Below are 16,870 nucleotides of genomic sequence, written 5' to 3' on the forward strand. Positions count from 1 at the left end.
CAGCTGTAACTGAGTGCCCTGACGGTGTAACAGGCTTGCAGAATTTACCTGAATACTTGGGGATTTTGTTAATGCCTGGCAATAATATGGTAATTGCTGTATATCAGACTTGTTCTTGTTTTGAGCAGGTCTCCAGGGACTGTAATCTGAGAATCTAATGTTTTCTTTAGATTCCCTGTTACCTGTTGAAAGAAAAAGGAGAAGGGCCAGCTAGTAAATGTACCCACTCCCCAGAGTTTCCTGTGGCAAAGATATGTCTGGAAGCTGGACCCACTAGAAACCCATGCACAAAACCACTTCTGAGCATGTTGCTCCACTAGAACTGGGTTTTTATGTGGATTTGCTGGAGTGAATTTGATAACTGCGTGGGCACAAAGCAAATAATGTAATGAAGTCACACTGGGTGGCATTTTGTTGCAAGGGTCTGCAATAATATAATTTGACTTTACCTTGTAATAAAGCTGCAGTTTGGGGAAAGCTTAGTCTCACGAATATTTTCTCTTCAGTATGATAGATGGGAACAGAGTTTGGGTGTTTTGTTACTGTGATCTGTGCTTATGAATTGCTAGCAAGTAGAAAACTATATTCAGAGTAGCAAGCCTTTGTTACAGCAGCCAAGATGTGATAGGATGAGGATGAATCAGTGTTGCAAAAAAGTATTATTAAATTTCAGGCAATTGGGGTGTTGGTTACACTGGTTGTTGCAACATCTGAGAGTTACACAATTACAGTGTTTGTGCATAACAAGGGAAGGGTTGTTACTCCTTTAAATAAAAAAGAAAAGGAGACTCTAATGAGATTTTATATATATATATATATATATATATACACACACAGATTAGTGAAGTAGAATTTGGACCAACCACAGGCTGTCGTCCTTATTATCCAGTTAGCCAAATGTTCCCAGTAATTCATGCCAGCTGTTGACAATGTAGCAGCTAAGTAAGGAGCTGATTCCAAAACTCTGGAGGAAGATCTTTATTTGCTTGATTACCACAGTCTATGGAGTGGCCGGTGATTAGTGCATTCTTTAAGGTGCATTCCGGTTTTAAACTGTGTAACACTCTTTTCTAGAGGATGGTGAATATTACAGAAAGAAGGTGGTTGAACTGAATAGGTTTAGATTTTCCAGCTCCTCTCAAAGTGAATGGAATGCACGTCAAACTGTGGCTATCATTCTATTGTGTTTTGGAAATACAGTGTTTTAATCGTGTGTGTCGCATCATGTTTTTTCTCTCGGGATGTATGATCTGAACGTGTCATTTCTTTTAATAATGGTGCAAAAATTATTTACTTCCCCTTCTCTTTCTTTATCCCCGCATTGGTAAAAAGGGATTACTGCTTGAATGAGAACAGCTCTGGAGCAACCAATTCTGTGCTATGATCCTTTGCAATTTTTTATTCTGTATGATGCACACCAGCAGAGAAATGTGACTGTTTTGCAATTTCCAGAAATAGTATTGCAACAAAAATATTTGCATGCATTTTTCCGTAAATTAGAACACATACCTTGTAATTTTTGCATACCTTTTATTTTTTGTTTTAAAAATCTCTTTGACTTACAGTTGCAACTGTAATTGCTATTTCTGTGGTTCTTGGCATATTAACTGATGCCTGAAGAATGGGAGATCAAAGGGAGCAAACCATAATTTTTAGAACAATAGCTAAATGAACAACAATGTACTAAACTTGGTATTGGTCTTGAAGTCTTTTTTTACACGTGTATTATACAGGATGGAAGGAAGCAGGATGAGTGGCAAGTTCAATTAAGCATTTTTTTCTGCTTACCGTATGATTAACTTTTATGTTTTAGTCTTCCCCCAGTTAATTTCTTCCACTGCCTTGAACTTATATGCCTGAAGGAAAACCAGTTGGCGTATTTGTTTTAATATTCAAAGTTTAATTTCTATTACTTCCTTTTAATTGTTGCTTTACTTTTTATGTGCAGGAAATAATAGGTGAAATTACAACCTAGACTTAACCATTTCTGCACCTGTTTTTGTAGTTCAAAACCATTATTCTAGTGCTCAATTATCCAGAAATGGACAAATAATTTCAGTTAGAAAATGATTCCAGCAAGTACTATTTCACTATTGTGTTACCTCTGTTCTAAGAGAGAGATGAATTGGATAGGAAAAAAAAGAGGTATATATTGAATTTTATTAGTATACACAAGAAGGTGTTCCGTGTAATGAAGACAAGGATATTGTGAATGCACATGGCACCTTTCTTCATTTATAAACTATGTAGATTTTTTAATATCCTGGGGGTTTTAAAGAAAAGTTTCATTTTGGACCTATTCTCTTCATCTGGAATAGTTGAAAAGCAAGTGTAGGTTGTGTCTACACAAACATGTATTTTTAAAGACAAAACATTGTGTACTGCAGCCCCTCAAAGGCTTTCAGCTTCATTATGTATTTCAGAAGACGGTTACTATTTCATTATGTCTTAGATTACGGGGAACTCTTCTTTGAGGTTTGTTGATTAATTGTGCTCTTTACAAAAGTCAGTAAGAGATCAGTGTTAAGAAGGAATGTGACAGTTTTTCCTGTCACATTGAAAAGTATCTCTTTATCCAGGGTTTGTGTGTAACTCCCTAATTTACCAAAGGGGAATAAATTGCTTGGTAATCTGTGCACCTTCAAAAAGTGGTTGCTTTTTGAGCTCTCATATGCAGTGAAGTGCCCATAAGGGTGCCAGCACAGCAAATGTGATTTTTCTAGGTGATAGCAGTTGTCAGCCTTTTTGAGGCCACTGAGACTTTATTGCAGCTGGTCTACTGTTGCTTTCTCTGTCAGGCCCGTCAGAGTGCTATGATCCAGCAGTGATTTGCCTTTCAGAGCCCACTGTTCCTCTATTCCAGCAAATATGAGGAACCTTAAAAGGATGGTCTGAAAGACCTGGTCATAATCTTCATTGCCTGCAAAAACCTCTGATGGTGCTCTGCCTGCTCGTGAAGAATAAGTTAGAGAGGATGCAAGTAAGGAGAGAAAAACATAATTTTACTTGCACTATGAGATAATATATTCATAAGATGTGTTATGGGATTACTGCCCAAAAATCTTAGATTTAGGAACCCTGCCTCAGAACACTGGGAAATGAAAACTGCTTACTTGATAATATAAATCTTAGCTCTGAGGTTGCCCAAAATTATTTGGAAGCCCACTTTAATGTATGAAATCATAAGTATATATACATCAGTATAGAGGCATATAAAATCTGGTCTTAACAGAAATTGAGTTTTCATATGTTTTAGTTGCATTTACCCAGGTCTACAGCATTTGCATTTAATAAAACCAGAGTATTTGGGCAATTTTTAAATCCTGCTAACAAATGTAGTGCCTTGCCATTTACAAGGGTCACCAGTTCTATTCCGTATACCATATGAGCATTTCTAGAATCTTTGTCTTAGAATACATAAAGAACTTAGTAAAAAGTTTTCCTGGGCTGACTTAATGCAAAACATACATATGTGGTGTTTGAAGTAGACATAAAAGAATTATATCCTGCTTATTGCTTTGTTTACCATACCTATAAAACAGTAAGCACTAAAATGAGTAAATAGTTGGATTTAGATATCACCATGTTGTGACCTGTGCCTGGAATGAATTCTGGTATGATACAGTAGCAGCACCCTTAAATTCACCCTGAAAATACCACGCAGCCTTCCATCTTCATGTGCGATAAGATTGTAGGCTCTGGGTGCCAAGGGGTATTAACTGCATAAGGCTCCAGCTCAGTAGGGTGCGTAAGCACGTGGCTTACCCCATCCGTGGGCTGAAAATGGGTGTTTTCACAGTGAGGCTGACCTTAACTGAATAGTTACTGTTTCTCCCTCTTGTTTCCTGCAGTTATGCAGCTTAAAAGGTTAAGTGAAACTGCATTTTTTTAATGTTGAGGAGCAGTGCACTCCAAACAACAAATACAAAACTTTTGCAAGGGCCAACCATTTCCTTGGTGGGTACTTCAATACACAAGTCAAGCAAACTGAGGAATCTCCATTTCTGAAATGCACTGTATCTGCCTTGGATGATGAGCTGAGTCTAGTTTTGTCAGGTTTTGAAGCTATAATTCCAGAGTCTATATAATTCAAACCAGGCACATTCTGTCTAACATGACACAAATTTGTAGTGTACTGTGTTAAAGTTAAAATTATCCAAGCACACTATCATATATCTCCATGGATTTGCTACTGCCTTTCTTGTCTTAGCAGGGTGTGCCATTAGTGGCCATTTAGTTTTTATTGTAGTATGGAGTACAGATAATTTTAAAGAAGCCAATATAAACGTCAGAAATGCTAAAGATGAATACATGCAGCAATGATTTCAGTTATGTACTAGATTGTGACAAGATTACAATGGTGTATTACCTTTGAGTATTACTTTTAAGAGTGTTACAATATGTCTATTGCAAAATACAGGGCATATTTTGTAGTGACTGAATGACTGACCTGTCAGCAAAGTATTTCTTAATTGTGGCTAAGTGCTTGGAAAGAATATGGACCATGATGCAAATAGGGAGGATCTTCTTTTCAGGCTTTTCTGCCAATAATAATGTGGTGCCACAATGTAAATATTTTTATCAGAAAGTCATTGCAAAAGGATGCAAATGTCTTATTTCCTTTATAAACCTTTGAAAATAACCCTCCTGGATCTTTTGCCTTTTGCTGTCGGCTCTGAATGGCACCCCAGGGAGTTGACATCTCTTATCAGAAAGGAGCAGCCAGGCAAGGGGCAGTCAGCATATTGAGAGGCCATATTAGTGTGTTGGTCAAGGGCACCAGACAGGTACTGAAAGGTCTCCTGTTGTGTCAAACAAATGCTATTTCCTTCCTGCCTGAGTGAGAGCTAATTTTTTTTTGTAAGCTTCTCTTTTGGCAAAAAACACAATAAGGATATATAAGACAACCTTTGCAGCAAGAGATTAGCATTAGGTTATCACAAATCCACAGATTAAAAGTGCTGTGGTCAATGAGAACAGATATTGTAAGATTAAATAAAAGGACTAATTGAAAGTGATGTCCCATGGTAGACAGAGGATTGACACAATATTGTGTAGATATAACTGTGGACAAAGTAGAAAGTGGAAGAATAAAATATGCAGTACTTTTCTCAGAGGTTATAGTTCTGATTGTACTGCTCTGGTGACTTGGCAGTTGTGTACTGTGGGAGTAGGAGAAGGCTAAAAGTATATTCTCTGTCATCTTTAAAGTACTGAGGATGTATTGTTGAGACCAGTAAAATTTTAGATTATTTTTAATAATCCTTTATTATAATATTTTAATTAAGAAATCAGATATCTGAGTATAGATGTGCTTCTAAAAATTAAAATCATTGGCAGAAGATTAATTAAATGTATCCTGAGACCCTTAGATACAGGTTTTCTGTCTGCTTTGCTGAATATTATTTAGTACTGTGTTATTAGGGCTTTCTGCTTTCATATCTAGCAAACTATTCTCTCACCTTCATATAAACTCTACTCTGAACTTTTCTGTCTGGTTTCTGGTGATTTGGTAAATGTCAGAATTGATTTTACTGAAGGTGCATGCAGGTATATTGGTAGATTAAAACATTCCTGTCCTGATTTCCCTTGAGAGGGATAGTACCTGTTTGGTTGTTTGCTCCGTTCTGTTTAACCACCAAATCTGGACAGCAAGTGAAAAGATTTCCTCTTAGACAATTTCTGTCTGTTGTCTTCTGGTTCAGGAAAGAGGGAGGAGATCTTTGTCTTCCCCAAGCAATTGGGGTAGACAAAGAGAGAGGTGGGGAGTTGCCTAGTGTGGGGATGGTGCAACCAGGAGGGAGCTTTGAGCAGGAGCTGTGGCTGGCAGACTACTATAAATATTAGAGAACAAACATCACTAGGCTGCAGAGATGTGCTTGTCAGGAGGGGGCTGTTCAGAGCTTGTTGCAGCTGTAGATGCTATTGAAAGCTGACGGCTAAGATTTAGCAAAGCTGAAGGAAGGACCTGCCCAGCAAGGACAAAATAAACAGTGGAGACTGACTCTTGAAGTGTCGGGTTGTTTTTTAGTTTTGTGTTGGAGTATTTTGGTTGTGAGTGCTTGTTTTGTTTTTAACTTCAACCTGTATCTCAGCTGAGTAAATTTTATTAATACTTTAGAGTGTTCCTGTCTCAATGTACTCCTCTTAAAGGAAAGAAATGAGCAAGAAATTGGGCAAAGGGAACAAGAGACCTGCATGGATGAACAGAGAAGTCCTGTCATTACTCAAGCGTAAGCAGGAAATACACAGGAGATGGAAACAGGGTCAGATCACTTGGAATGAATATTGAGGGGTTGTCAGAGTAAGTAAAAACAAGATAAGGAAGGCCACAGCCCATCTGGAGTTAAATCTGGCTAAGGATGTCAAGGACAACAAGAAGGGTTTCTTCCAATACGTCCATAACAAAAGGAAAACCAAGGATAATGTGGGGCCATTACAAAACATAACAGGGAGCCTGGTAACAGGGGATGCAGAGAAGGCAGATTTACCAAACACCTTTTTTGCATCAGTCTTCATTGACAAGGCTAGCCCTTGGGATTCTCTGACCTGGGAGACAAGGGTAAAGGAACGCTGGAAAGAATTTCCCTTGGTCAAGAAGGATTGGGTTAGAGAACACCTAGGCAAACCTGACATCCAAAAGCCCATAAGCCCTGATGCAATGCATCCATGAGTGCTGAAGGAGTTGCGGAGGCCATTCACAATCATCTTTTAAACGTCTTGGTGGTCAGGAGTGGTGCCCAAGGACTGGAAGAAAATAAATATCACCCCAGTCTTTGGAAAGGGTAGAAGGAGGATTCAGGGACGTGGATGACAAGAAGGTAATCAGGAGTAGCCAGCATGGATTCACTAATGGTAAATCATGCATGACTAACCTGATTGCCTTTTACAATGAATCAAGAACCTGGATGGATGAGGGACATTGTCTACCTCGACTTCAGCAAGGCTGTCAGCACTGTCTCTCACCACATCCTCACAGGCCAGCTCAGGAAGGGTGGACAGGGTGAGGGGACAGTGAGGTGTATTGAGAACTGGCTGAACAGTGGCACAGGGTCTTGTTGGATGCCTTGGTGTCCCCCAAGGTTCAATACTGGCCCCATTATTCATCAGTGACTTGGATGAAGGGGCAGATGCCTCCTCAGCAGGTTCACTGGGAGGAGTGGCTGATTCCCCCAAGTTCTGTGCAGCCCTTCAGAAGGACCCTGACAGTGTGGAGAGATGGGCAGGGAGGAGCCTTCTGGAATTCAATAAAGGTGAGTGCAGGGTCCCACGTCTGGGAAGAAAAGCCCCACACACCAGCACAGGCTGGGGCTTGCCTGCTGGAGCAGCTCTGTGGGAAAGGACCCAGGGGTCCTGGTGGACAATGAGCTGTTCCTGAGCCATCAGTGAGCCCCTGTGGCCAAGAAGGCCAATGGGATCCTGGGGTGCATCAGGAAGAGCATTGCCAGCAGGTTGAGAGAGGTGATCCTGCCCCGCTGCTCAGCCCTGGTGAGGCACATCTGGAGCCAGGCCAGAGGATGGCAACAAAGAGGATCAAGGAACTGGAGCATCTCTATTACGAGGAAAGGCTGCAGAGCTCAAGGTTGTGGAGTCTCCCTCACTGGAGAAGAACCACCTGGACACAGCCCTGTGCTATGTACTCCAGGATGACCTTGCTTGTGCAGGGGCATTGGGCCTGATGACCCACTGTTCTCCCTTCCAACCTTACCCACTCTGGAAATGTGTGAAAGTCCCAGAGTCTGTAGGCCAGGCCTTCTCAAAGCTCTAACCATTCGGAGGGATCACCACTTAGTTATGTTGGACTTCAATTTATGTGAAGATTTCTTTGTTTCTCCTGCTACAATTGAGTTACTTTCTATGTCGGCTGTAGGGAATAGCTTCAGTGGTATACTATCATTTAATTCCTGAACTGCTAGGGTATGATACATTTATTATGGAAAATACATTATGTGGTTGTTGACTGGGTAATTTATAACATAAAGCTATACGTTTTTTCCAGGCTAGAAATATATTTGTGTTGCAGCTCATTTCATTCATTGTGTTTGAGTGAGTTCAGATTCTAGGATCATCTTGAGGTAAGAAGTGTTTCTAATAGCATTCAGGGTTTAGTGCATTGGAGAGGGTTTTCTTTACCAGACCATAATTCAGCTGATGGTGGTTGCTATATTGTAAAGTATTAATGTCTTGGGGTAATGTTTTAGCAAAGTCAGGGAAATAGAAGCAGTAGGAATTCAGCTCTGTGAGTCACTGTCAGCATTTAATATTCATGCCTGTGTATTCTAGGAACAGAGGCCATCATTCATTAAATTAGTTGCCCAAATGAAGCAGTTAATTGATGAGCTGTTAACTTAAGGATGGCTGGAGCTCTTTTTGTCGTCAGTGAAAAGGTATTGCTTGGGAAGAGCATTATGATCAGGATAATTATTTGAAAACATTTAGAAAGCATAGGATGAAATCAAGCTTCTAGGTTTTGTTCATCCCTTTTTTTCTCCTCTGGTTTTCCTCCTTTCTGCTGCTTCTCACATCCTCCAACAAATAAAATTTTCACAGAGTCTTCATGTTGTAGACTTACTACTGGGCATTTACTATCAGATGCTGTACAATGACTAGCTGAGGAACATTTTAAGGAAGTAAAGATAGAGCTTACTTTCCTTACAGTGAATTAATCACTGACTTGTAGATATGCATCTCCTTTCCTCTCACCTATCCCTGTGAAATCTTTGAATTGACTTTCAGCCTCTATCAAGGGTAACAAATTTTTGGTAGTACTATTAGACAAAGCTCAACATTATTTTAAAATCAGCTTTTGCTGAATCGTTGGATAAAGCTGAATATAAATAATGAAAAGGAGAGATGATTGGGATGATTGAACTGTGTTGAACAAGAAACTTGAGGATTTAAAAAAATATTAGAGAGTTCTCCAGTTATAGGTAAAAACAGCTTACATTAAATTTAGTGATATTTTGATATGATTAAGTGATCTATTTCATAGAAAACTGTAGCAAGGCAAATGGTTGACAAATGTTAAAGAGTCCAATTTAAGTACTAAGGAAAACATAGGAAAATAAATACTGACAAAAGCTTGCTGTACTTGTCTGGAGTCCTGCTGAACGCATCTGGGCATGCATGGAGTGATGTGTAGGTTACTTAACGAGTGCTAGTGCACAACATAATTATGTTAGAGGAAGTTGGGAAATAGAGGACACTGAATAGCTCTGTTGGTTGACCAAATTCAGCTTTATATGAAGTCCTAGTTTGTAATGAGGTAGTGCTATAAAGCAGTTTGTGACTGCTCTGGTTAAGACAGGCAGGAGCACTGGGAGCTTTATGTCCTGTGCTAACAGCCCCCTCACTGCCTTTCTCAGGATATGGGCAAAGACACAGCCACAGTATTGACATAGAGATGGGGCAAGTCTAGTGCAGATGTCACAGATTAAAGTGGAAGGAGAGCAGAAACACACAGGAGCTGCTTGCCTAGGGGAACAGGAAAGTAATACCAAGTCCTGTCCTAAAGGCAGGAGCCATCACATATCTGAGACCCTGAGAAGAATTGCTTCTGACCAGTTCTTGACAGGATGTGCCAGTTGAGTAGAGTTCTGATCTGAGAGTTCAGAATCAATTGACAAGAATATGTGCAAGTTGGAAAAAAAAAAAAAAGATTTGGCAGAAAATCTTTTCTCTAAAACCTTGAGAAAGTTAAACGCAAAATAGTTATGTCAGAAGCCAGTAGTGATTTTTTTCCCTTACACTGTTTCTGAAGTCAGAGGAGGAGTGTTTACATGTTATCATTCTGTATTGCTCACAGTTGTTACAGATCTATAGGTTTTGGAGAGTTATATTCAGGACGTCCATATCCAAAGCTAAAAAATAAAGGTGACAGATGTGTAACTGAGAACTCTGTACTTCTGGTGAGCAAAAAAAGAAGCACAAATGTGTAACTTTGGTACTGGAGATGAAGGCTGGTATCAAGACAATTGTCAGTATTGGTGCTATGTCATTTTTATATTTGGCAGTTAGGCAAGCTGTATTGGCTTTAATGTCATATAGTTACATTCCAGGAAAAAATTTAAACATGGTGCATATTGGGATTGAGTTTGATAGTCAGTTTTCTGGCTGATGTGATTCCTCTCTACCCAGTGGTTGCTCCTCATCAGTGAAAGGGTATCTGAAATAAATGCAAGTATACTTAGGTGTTACTGTTTCTTCCGGATATTAATTTCTGCTCTTAGTTTTGGGGTCATACTTTTGTTGATCAGACAGTGTGATAGCTGAATGCACAGGTGTATTCCAGCTGCTGAAGAAACATCTGTACTGCTGGCACCTTTGCTGCCAATTGCATTGATACTGTCTGTGCTGCAGCTTACATCCTGGAGGTGATCTCTCACTGGGGCAGAGGAGGAGTGGCCCAGCTACTGCACTCTTTGCATATGGCCTCTACTGGATAATTTAATGTAAGAATTTGACACCCTTGGAAGCAGCAGTCAGTCATCTTTCAACTTGTAATTGTCTGTGTGCTTCCTTTTCATAGTTTTTTTTTTCCTGTTAATTTTTCAATACTACTGTTTCAAAGAATAGAAAATGTCCAAATGACAAGAAACAAAAGCTTATGAATTGGTTTAGAGTTACATGGAGAAGGAAAAATGGAATGAAACTGAATGTGTTGCATCACATTCTGCACTAACACTTGCCATGAACACTTCACACTTCATTCCATAATAGGTCTCCTTGTCCTTGTTTTATTTTTGAGGTAAATATTTCAGGCAAAACTTTGATTTTATTTAATTTTATTATTCTAACCTGCTTTTAAAAAGACAACCACACCCCCTTCCCTTCTGCCCAGCAACAGACAGCCCTACAAAACTGCAGATACAGTGTACAGTAAAAGAAAGTTCTTTCTGATCTTCCATAGCTGTGTATGCTTGACTTGACAGTCTTGTAAACAGCTGTCTAATCTAGAGAAAATCTTGGGATTAACCTGTACCAGAAAGAAAAAGGAGCAATCAAACCTCTATGGAATCAAAGTATATACTAAGGGAGTTAGTGCAAAATAAGTTACTGTGCTTTCAATTTTCACCTTTGCTTTTGTTACACCAGCTTTGCTCTGCAGACAGGTTTAAGGGAAGGATAATTTTTTAAGGATGAAACTCAATTTTCAAAGGGGAATGGGATTTAACAGTATAACTGTCATTGTAGTTTGTGAGCTGCATGTAAAGATGTTGAGATTTTTATGGCTTACATTTTTAATGCAGCTGTGTATAAGCGTCTTTTCTACATTCTGCTGCAACGTTAGTTTTATATCGTGTGGAACTAAGCGGTTTTACCTTTTATTTAAGCATATTCCCAGGTATCATTAAAAATAACATTTTAAGCCAGATCTTGTGATAAAATGTCAGCTAAATGCACTGTTGATTATGAGCTATTTTGTGGAAAAGAAGACTATTTCTTATTGTACAATTCTGTGGACACCACTCATGCCGACTTATCACCCCTATTTTCATGCTTGTTTTCTCCTACAGAAAGGAGAGCCAAACTGTAGTATTTTTACTCCAGAAACCACAGAACAGCTGACCTTTGAGATTCCTCTGAATGATTCTGGCTCTGCTGGACTTGGTGTGAGCTTGAAAGGCAACAAATCCCGGGAGACAGGAGCTGATCTTGGGATTTTCATCAAATCAGTTATTCACGGAGGTGCTGCTTTTAAGGTATGGAAGAAGCACATCAGGAGCTGAATGTGTTAGAATACTGTCATTTCTATGCTGAGAGCCGAATCTCACTTGAGAGGCATTCTAGATACAAATACCTTTGTCACTCATTCCTTTGGGCGAATTACAAATCTAACATTTTGTCTCGCGGTTTCTGGGGTTGTGTGGGAAACAACAAAGTCTGACAAAGTGAAAATGAATTGGTGCAAACCTTAGGGAACATTTGTTTCCTGCAGGAAATGGGAAGGGGAAAAAGGATAAGGGTAGGTATGAGCAGAGGATGCCTTCCAGCCTCCCCACAGCCTACAAAAAGAGTTTGATTGGCTCAGTGACAGAGAAGTTGATACCTACAACTGTGCCAGTAAATAAAAACTCTCATAATTTTTTGCTTTTTTTTAATTCAGAATATTTTTATCACTGTATTAAAAATGTGTCTTGGCAGAGCTTGACATCAGTTGTGCAGAAGTTATCAGTTTTTCCTGAGGTGGATTGAATTGGTAATATTAAATTGGTAAATGACAGTATTTTGAGTTGTTCTGTTCCTTCTGAGCACTGTAGAAGGACTGTTGTATATTTTATTTTTAAAAAGTATTTGAGTTATTGTCTAATCTTTAGGAAATCTGTTGACTGCATTTTTTTGCCGCAAATAAAACTTGGAAAATGTAACTTGTATGAATTGGAAGCACATTACTTAATCTTGCTGAGCTAGTATGTTTAACACCTGTAGAACCATAATGTAATTTTGTCTTTTATCTCAGAGATTCCTTGCAGTTCTCTCTTCTGTAAAAATACCTTTTAATTCAGTGTTATGTAAATTGCTCTACTGACATCAGCCTGCTGAGTAAGACAATTCACAGCATTAAAAATTCAATCATCTATTTACAGCAGCTAGTAAATAGCAATAATCAAGGTTTTAGTTTTCATAAGAATGTTTAATAGTTCCTTGCTTCTTTTATTTACCTTTCCTAGTCTCACAGTTATTTCAAAGCTTGGATCTTCATCTGATTGGATTACGCAAGAACGGAGTTAACACACATTTGGCCAAATTAGGGCTGGATAAACTCAATTCATGTGCATGTCTCCTGCAGAGTACAACTTATTTTACTGTGGAAATGAGGCTGCCCTCTTTGTTTTCCCAGCTCCGTGTCCACACCAGTCGAAGCAACAGTGCACTGCCGTGGATAAACTCCTTGTTTTGAATAGCCAAGATGTGGAGCCGTATTTCATATTAGTGGTCTGGCTGCATGACTTGTCACATCACAGACCTATAAGACAACCTTTTCTCTGTGTGTTTGCTACTCTCTATTCCCCCACAGCGACTCATTTCAGAGCAGTTAATTTTGGTTTGAGATGTCTGCAGACTACTAAAGTAGGACTTCCATGCTCACCCCTGAGTGAACAGGCACCATGACTGAGAGATTATTTTGTCTTGTGATGGCCTCTAGTCCTGTGACCAGTTCTTCATTCCACCTCATTATAACCCTTCCAGCAATTAGGCCTGTGTTGTGGTAATGGATCTGAATGTAGGCTCCAGAGCAAATGAGATATTAGCTGAGGTTCTGGCTTCAACCAGCACTGTTCAGAGACTCTGTCCTGTGCTCACAGAATGCAGTCATTTTGGCAGTGTTTTAAGACTCAGTCTACTGTTGTGTAATGCATGGAGAACAGCTGGCTTTCTTCTGTCTAATGACCTTTACATAGAACATAACCTAATCAGTGAGTATTAATAAAATTTCTTGTATCATGTTAAAAAGTGTGCACATATTTGTGCATAAATATTTAAAGATGTCGTCCTATTGTCCTTATTTTAAATCTCTTCTTGGAGCAAGTTTTGAAATAAAAATCCTTTCTTTCCAGCTGGTAGTTGTCCAGAGCATTTTCCCATGCTATTCATTGGTATTCTCTGAAATGGATTATTATGGATTAAGACATGTGCATTTGCTTTTCAGTGTACAGTACTTTCTTGGGAAACTGTCACAGGCGGAAATCTTAATCTCATTGACATAAGAATTTTTTCACTATTTATCACTTCTGCATTTAGAATTTAATTTTTTTTTCGATATTGGTGTATCATGCTAATAGAAATATGAACTTTATCCCTTTGTCTATATAGTCACTGCTTGTCCTCAGAAGAAGAAATGTAATACACAGAATTTCAACACATTTGTTTCACTGATAGAATAATTGCTCAATCCTTCTAATGCTGTATAAAGGTTTTGAGACAGTACATTTCTTTTACCCATGTGTTTCTTAGAAAGAAGAGTAGACTGTGAGATGCAGACCATCCTTTTTGGTTACCATTACTTGTTATTGGCTTTATCCAAGGTCCGAAGAGAGGCTAATATTTTTCATTTTTTTGATATATTAACACATTAATCTAGCTCTAATGTGTTAGTGGCATTGCAAAGTGTAGTAGGGCACATTTTAAAAATCATAATTGAAAACATAAGTATTTAATTCTATCCTTTATGATTTTTCTTTTGTCCTAACTAAAGGTTTTAGAAGATGTCAATGCATGTAGCATCATATCTGCTGCAGTAAGACTCAGTCATCCTTAATGCTCTGCCTACAAAATCAAACAAAATAAAAACGCCTTAGAAGTTCCAGGTTTATATTCTAACACACTATCCTGCAGGAGGAAAACCAATTGCTTTTGCTGATTTAACCATTATGTCCTTTCTTAACCTTTTGTAATTTTGAGGTATCCATTTTTTAACATCCCTAAGATAAAGAGGTTACTGGAATACTTGCTATTTTTACTTATGCAGAGCCTTTCATGTGAAAAAACAAGCATTTGACTGAGTTTAAATGCATCGTTATTCCACCTAACTTTGGGGGTTTCAGCCTTGTTCACCTCGAGACATCTTGGCTTTTCACATAAAATGCATTCCCAAGGATCAGGTACTTGCAGTCCACTGCAGCTGAAATGGAACAGAGCCATTACAAGAAATAATGTGATATTTTCTATGTATGCATTTGTTGAAATGAAAATGGTGTGGCTCAAATGTCCTTGGTCCTTCTGAGTGCTGCAATAAACATTGCTCGTTGTGTGCAATGGATGGGGAAATTGGATAATTCCAATAATTGCCATTAGGGCATTTCTGACAGAAATGTCATCAGTGTGATAAGGGAAATAGCTTATTTTGCCTTGATTAAAAAGATAAGTCCCTGAAGATCATGGCATTATATCTTCCCCCTCTACTGTAAATAGTGGGAGTCTTGTGAATGGCTGTGAAGAATCTGGCAGCCATGTGGTGGTAGATTCTGCCCCTTGCTGTGAGTCACCATAAAAAAACCCAGCATTTTTGAATAAGTGAGGGAAGAATAACATCAGCTTCTATTAGAATAGCTCACTTGCAGTTCCAGAGATGGCATTTGAAAACTGCTCTGCTGAAATGCCAAATGTTGTTTTCCTGCTCAAGCCACAAAGAAACCTACCTCTCAGAGATGAAAGAAGAAACGTGTTAAAACAACATTTAGCTTGTTTTGAGCCAAGCAGATTTTCGTGCAGTTCAGGCTTCCAAACCAGGCCATAACACAAGGGATGTGAAAATCTGTGTTTGGAAACTGTTTAGATGTGGGGATTTTTTTTTTCCTGGTCTTTAAAAAGGCGAAAGGTTTTTCTGTGAAGTAACTTCTGCCTGTTGTGTGAAAACAGCATTCAGCAATCTTCCAGCCTGGCTTGTACAGGTGACTTAGCAAGTGTGGTTGATCAATATTTATGAATGATGCACATTTTTTTCTTCTATCACAATTGAAGTGTCAAATTCAAGTTGAATTTTTCATTTAAATGCTGCACATAACAGAGGGGCAAGAAGGGATGATGTATCAAAAGAAACCTTTTAAGAAGTAATGTAATTAAAATATAAATAAAGTCTCATACAAAAGTACTACAAGGAAAATGAAAAAATTGGGCCAATACAGAACCTTGTGAGGTTCAGTGATTACTTTAAAAATGCGTGCTGTGTTCAGGACAGTTGTATACTTAAATGATGTAGTCGTGACAAGATGCATTTGACATTGTATTTGTATAGACTTTAGAAATAAGCTTTAACAGATATTTAATACATGATGGTTTTTTTCCAGAAAGGGAAAACAGTAATCCAAGAAAGTGTAGGACTGTAGGGGGAGGACATGAGGACCTGTAAAATTTTCAAAGTTTTACAGAAACTTACAAAAACTATTTTTTCCTCAAACTCCTGTTGCTCTGAATAACTCCATTCATTTCAGCAAATTTTCGTTGGACACAGAGGAGTGACACCATGTGCAAATAATAAAATTTTTGGTTCAGCTGTTTTACTTCTTGTCTCCTAAACTTTAGCTCTTGTGATGGCATCATTTGTATGTAGAGAAAGGGTGAGGCTAACATACTGACTTTGACTATATGCACATCTAAGCTGCCATAAAATATTCAGCAGAGAGGTGGGAGAGGTTCCGGTGTATCTTCTGGCCTCTCTGTTCTCTATCCTCCATTCCCACACCCTCTCAAGAAAAGTTTTAGTTCTCTTAATTTTCCTTCTCTGAGTGACTCATCTCCTAATTGTTTCTTTCCATCTTCTTGTCTATCCCAGTTTATTTTGAATTTTGTTATATTCTGGTTTTTTTCACCTTTGTGCTTATCTGTACTCTGCTGTAGCAATGATGATATGCAGTTCCAACAAAAATAACACTTAATAAAGCTGGGTGTGTCACAGCTACTGTAACTCACTCAAAAATTACTTAGACTTGGCAGCAGTAGCAGAATAGTGACTTGAACATCTTAGTTACAGAAAAAAATAGAAATCAGATAGTATATATAGTTTGTATTGCTCAGATGCATGAAATATGTAAACAGTTTGGATGAGTGCCTTATGAAGAGTTTGTGCTGAGCCTGTGAATCAGACTCAACCAAGCACTGTATTTCTGTGCAAGATCTTCCCTATTATTGTTTCTTCACCACCTTATATCAGATGTCTTTGGTTTCTTACTCCTTCTCCTCCTTGTTTGAGGTCTAATGCCAGCCTGATAATTGTGAACTTGACAAGCTTTGAAAGAAATTCCTCTGTCTCAATTAAATAGACCTTATTTTCTGGTTAAAGAGAGAAACATCCATGGCATGCTGTTTTATGAAAAGAAATAAATCACAGATCATGATGACAACAGCAATAGAAGTCCTAAATCACAAAATA

The 16,870-nt window shown here is 38.5% G+C and overlaps 1 protein-coding gene across 7 annotated transcripts in view; it reads left to right on the forward strand.

The window, feature by feature from the left end:
- Positions 1 to 16,870, forward strand: part of PARD3B (par-3 family cell polarity regulator beta) — a 394,903-nt gene that overhangs the window by 187,459 nt on the left and 190,574 nt on the right. For all 7 annotated transcript variants that reach the window (XM_041403270.1, XM_041403272.1, XM_041403271.1 and 4 more), the window contains one exon: positions 11,517 to 11,702. In XM_041403270.1, coding sequence (XP_041259204.1) covers positions 11,517 to 11,702 — 186 coding nt within the window. The remainder of the gene's footprint in view (positions 1 to 11,516; positions 11,703 to 16,870) is intronic.

This window comes from Onychostruthus taczanowskii, unplaced genomic scaffold, assembly GCF_017590055.1.
Source record: "Onychostruthus taczanowskii isolate IOZ18803 unplaced genomic scaffold, ASM1759005v1 scaffold20, whole genome shotgun sequence".
Lineage (NCBI taxonomy): Eukaryota > Metazoa > Chordata > Aves > Passeriformes > Passeridae > Onychostruthus > Onychostruthus taczanowskii.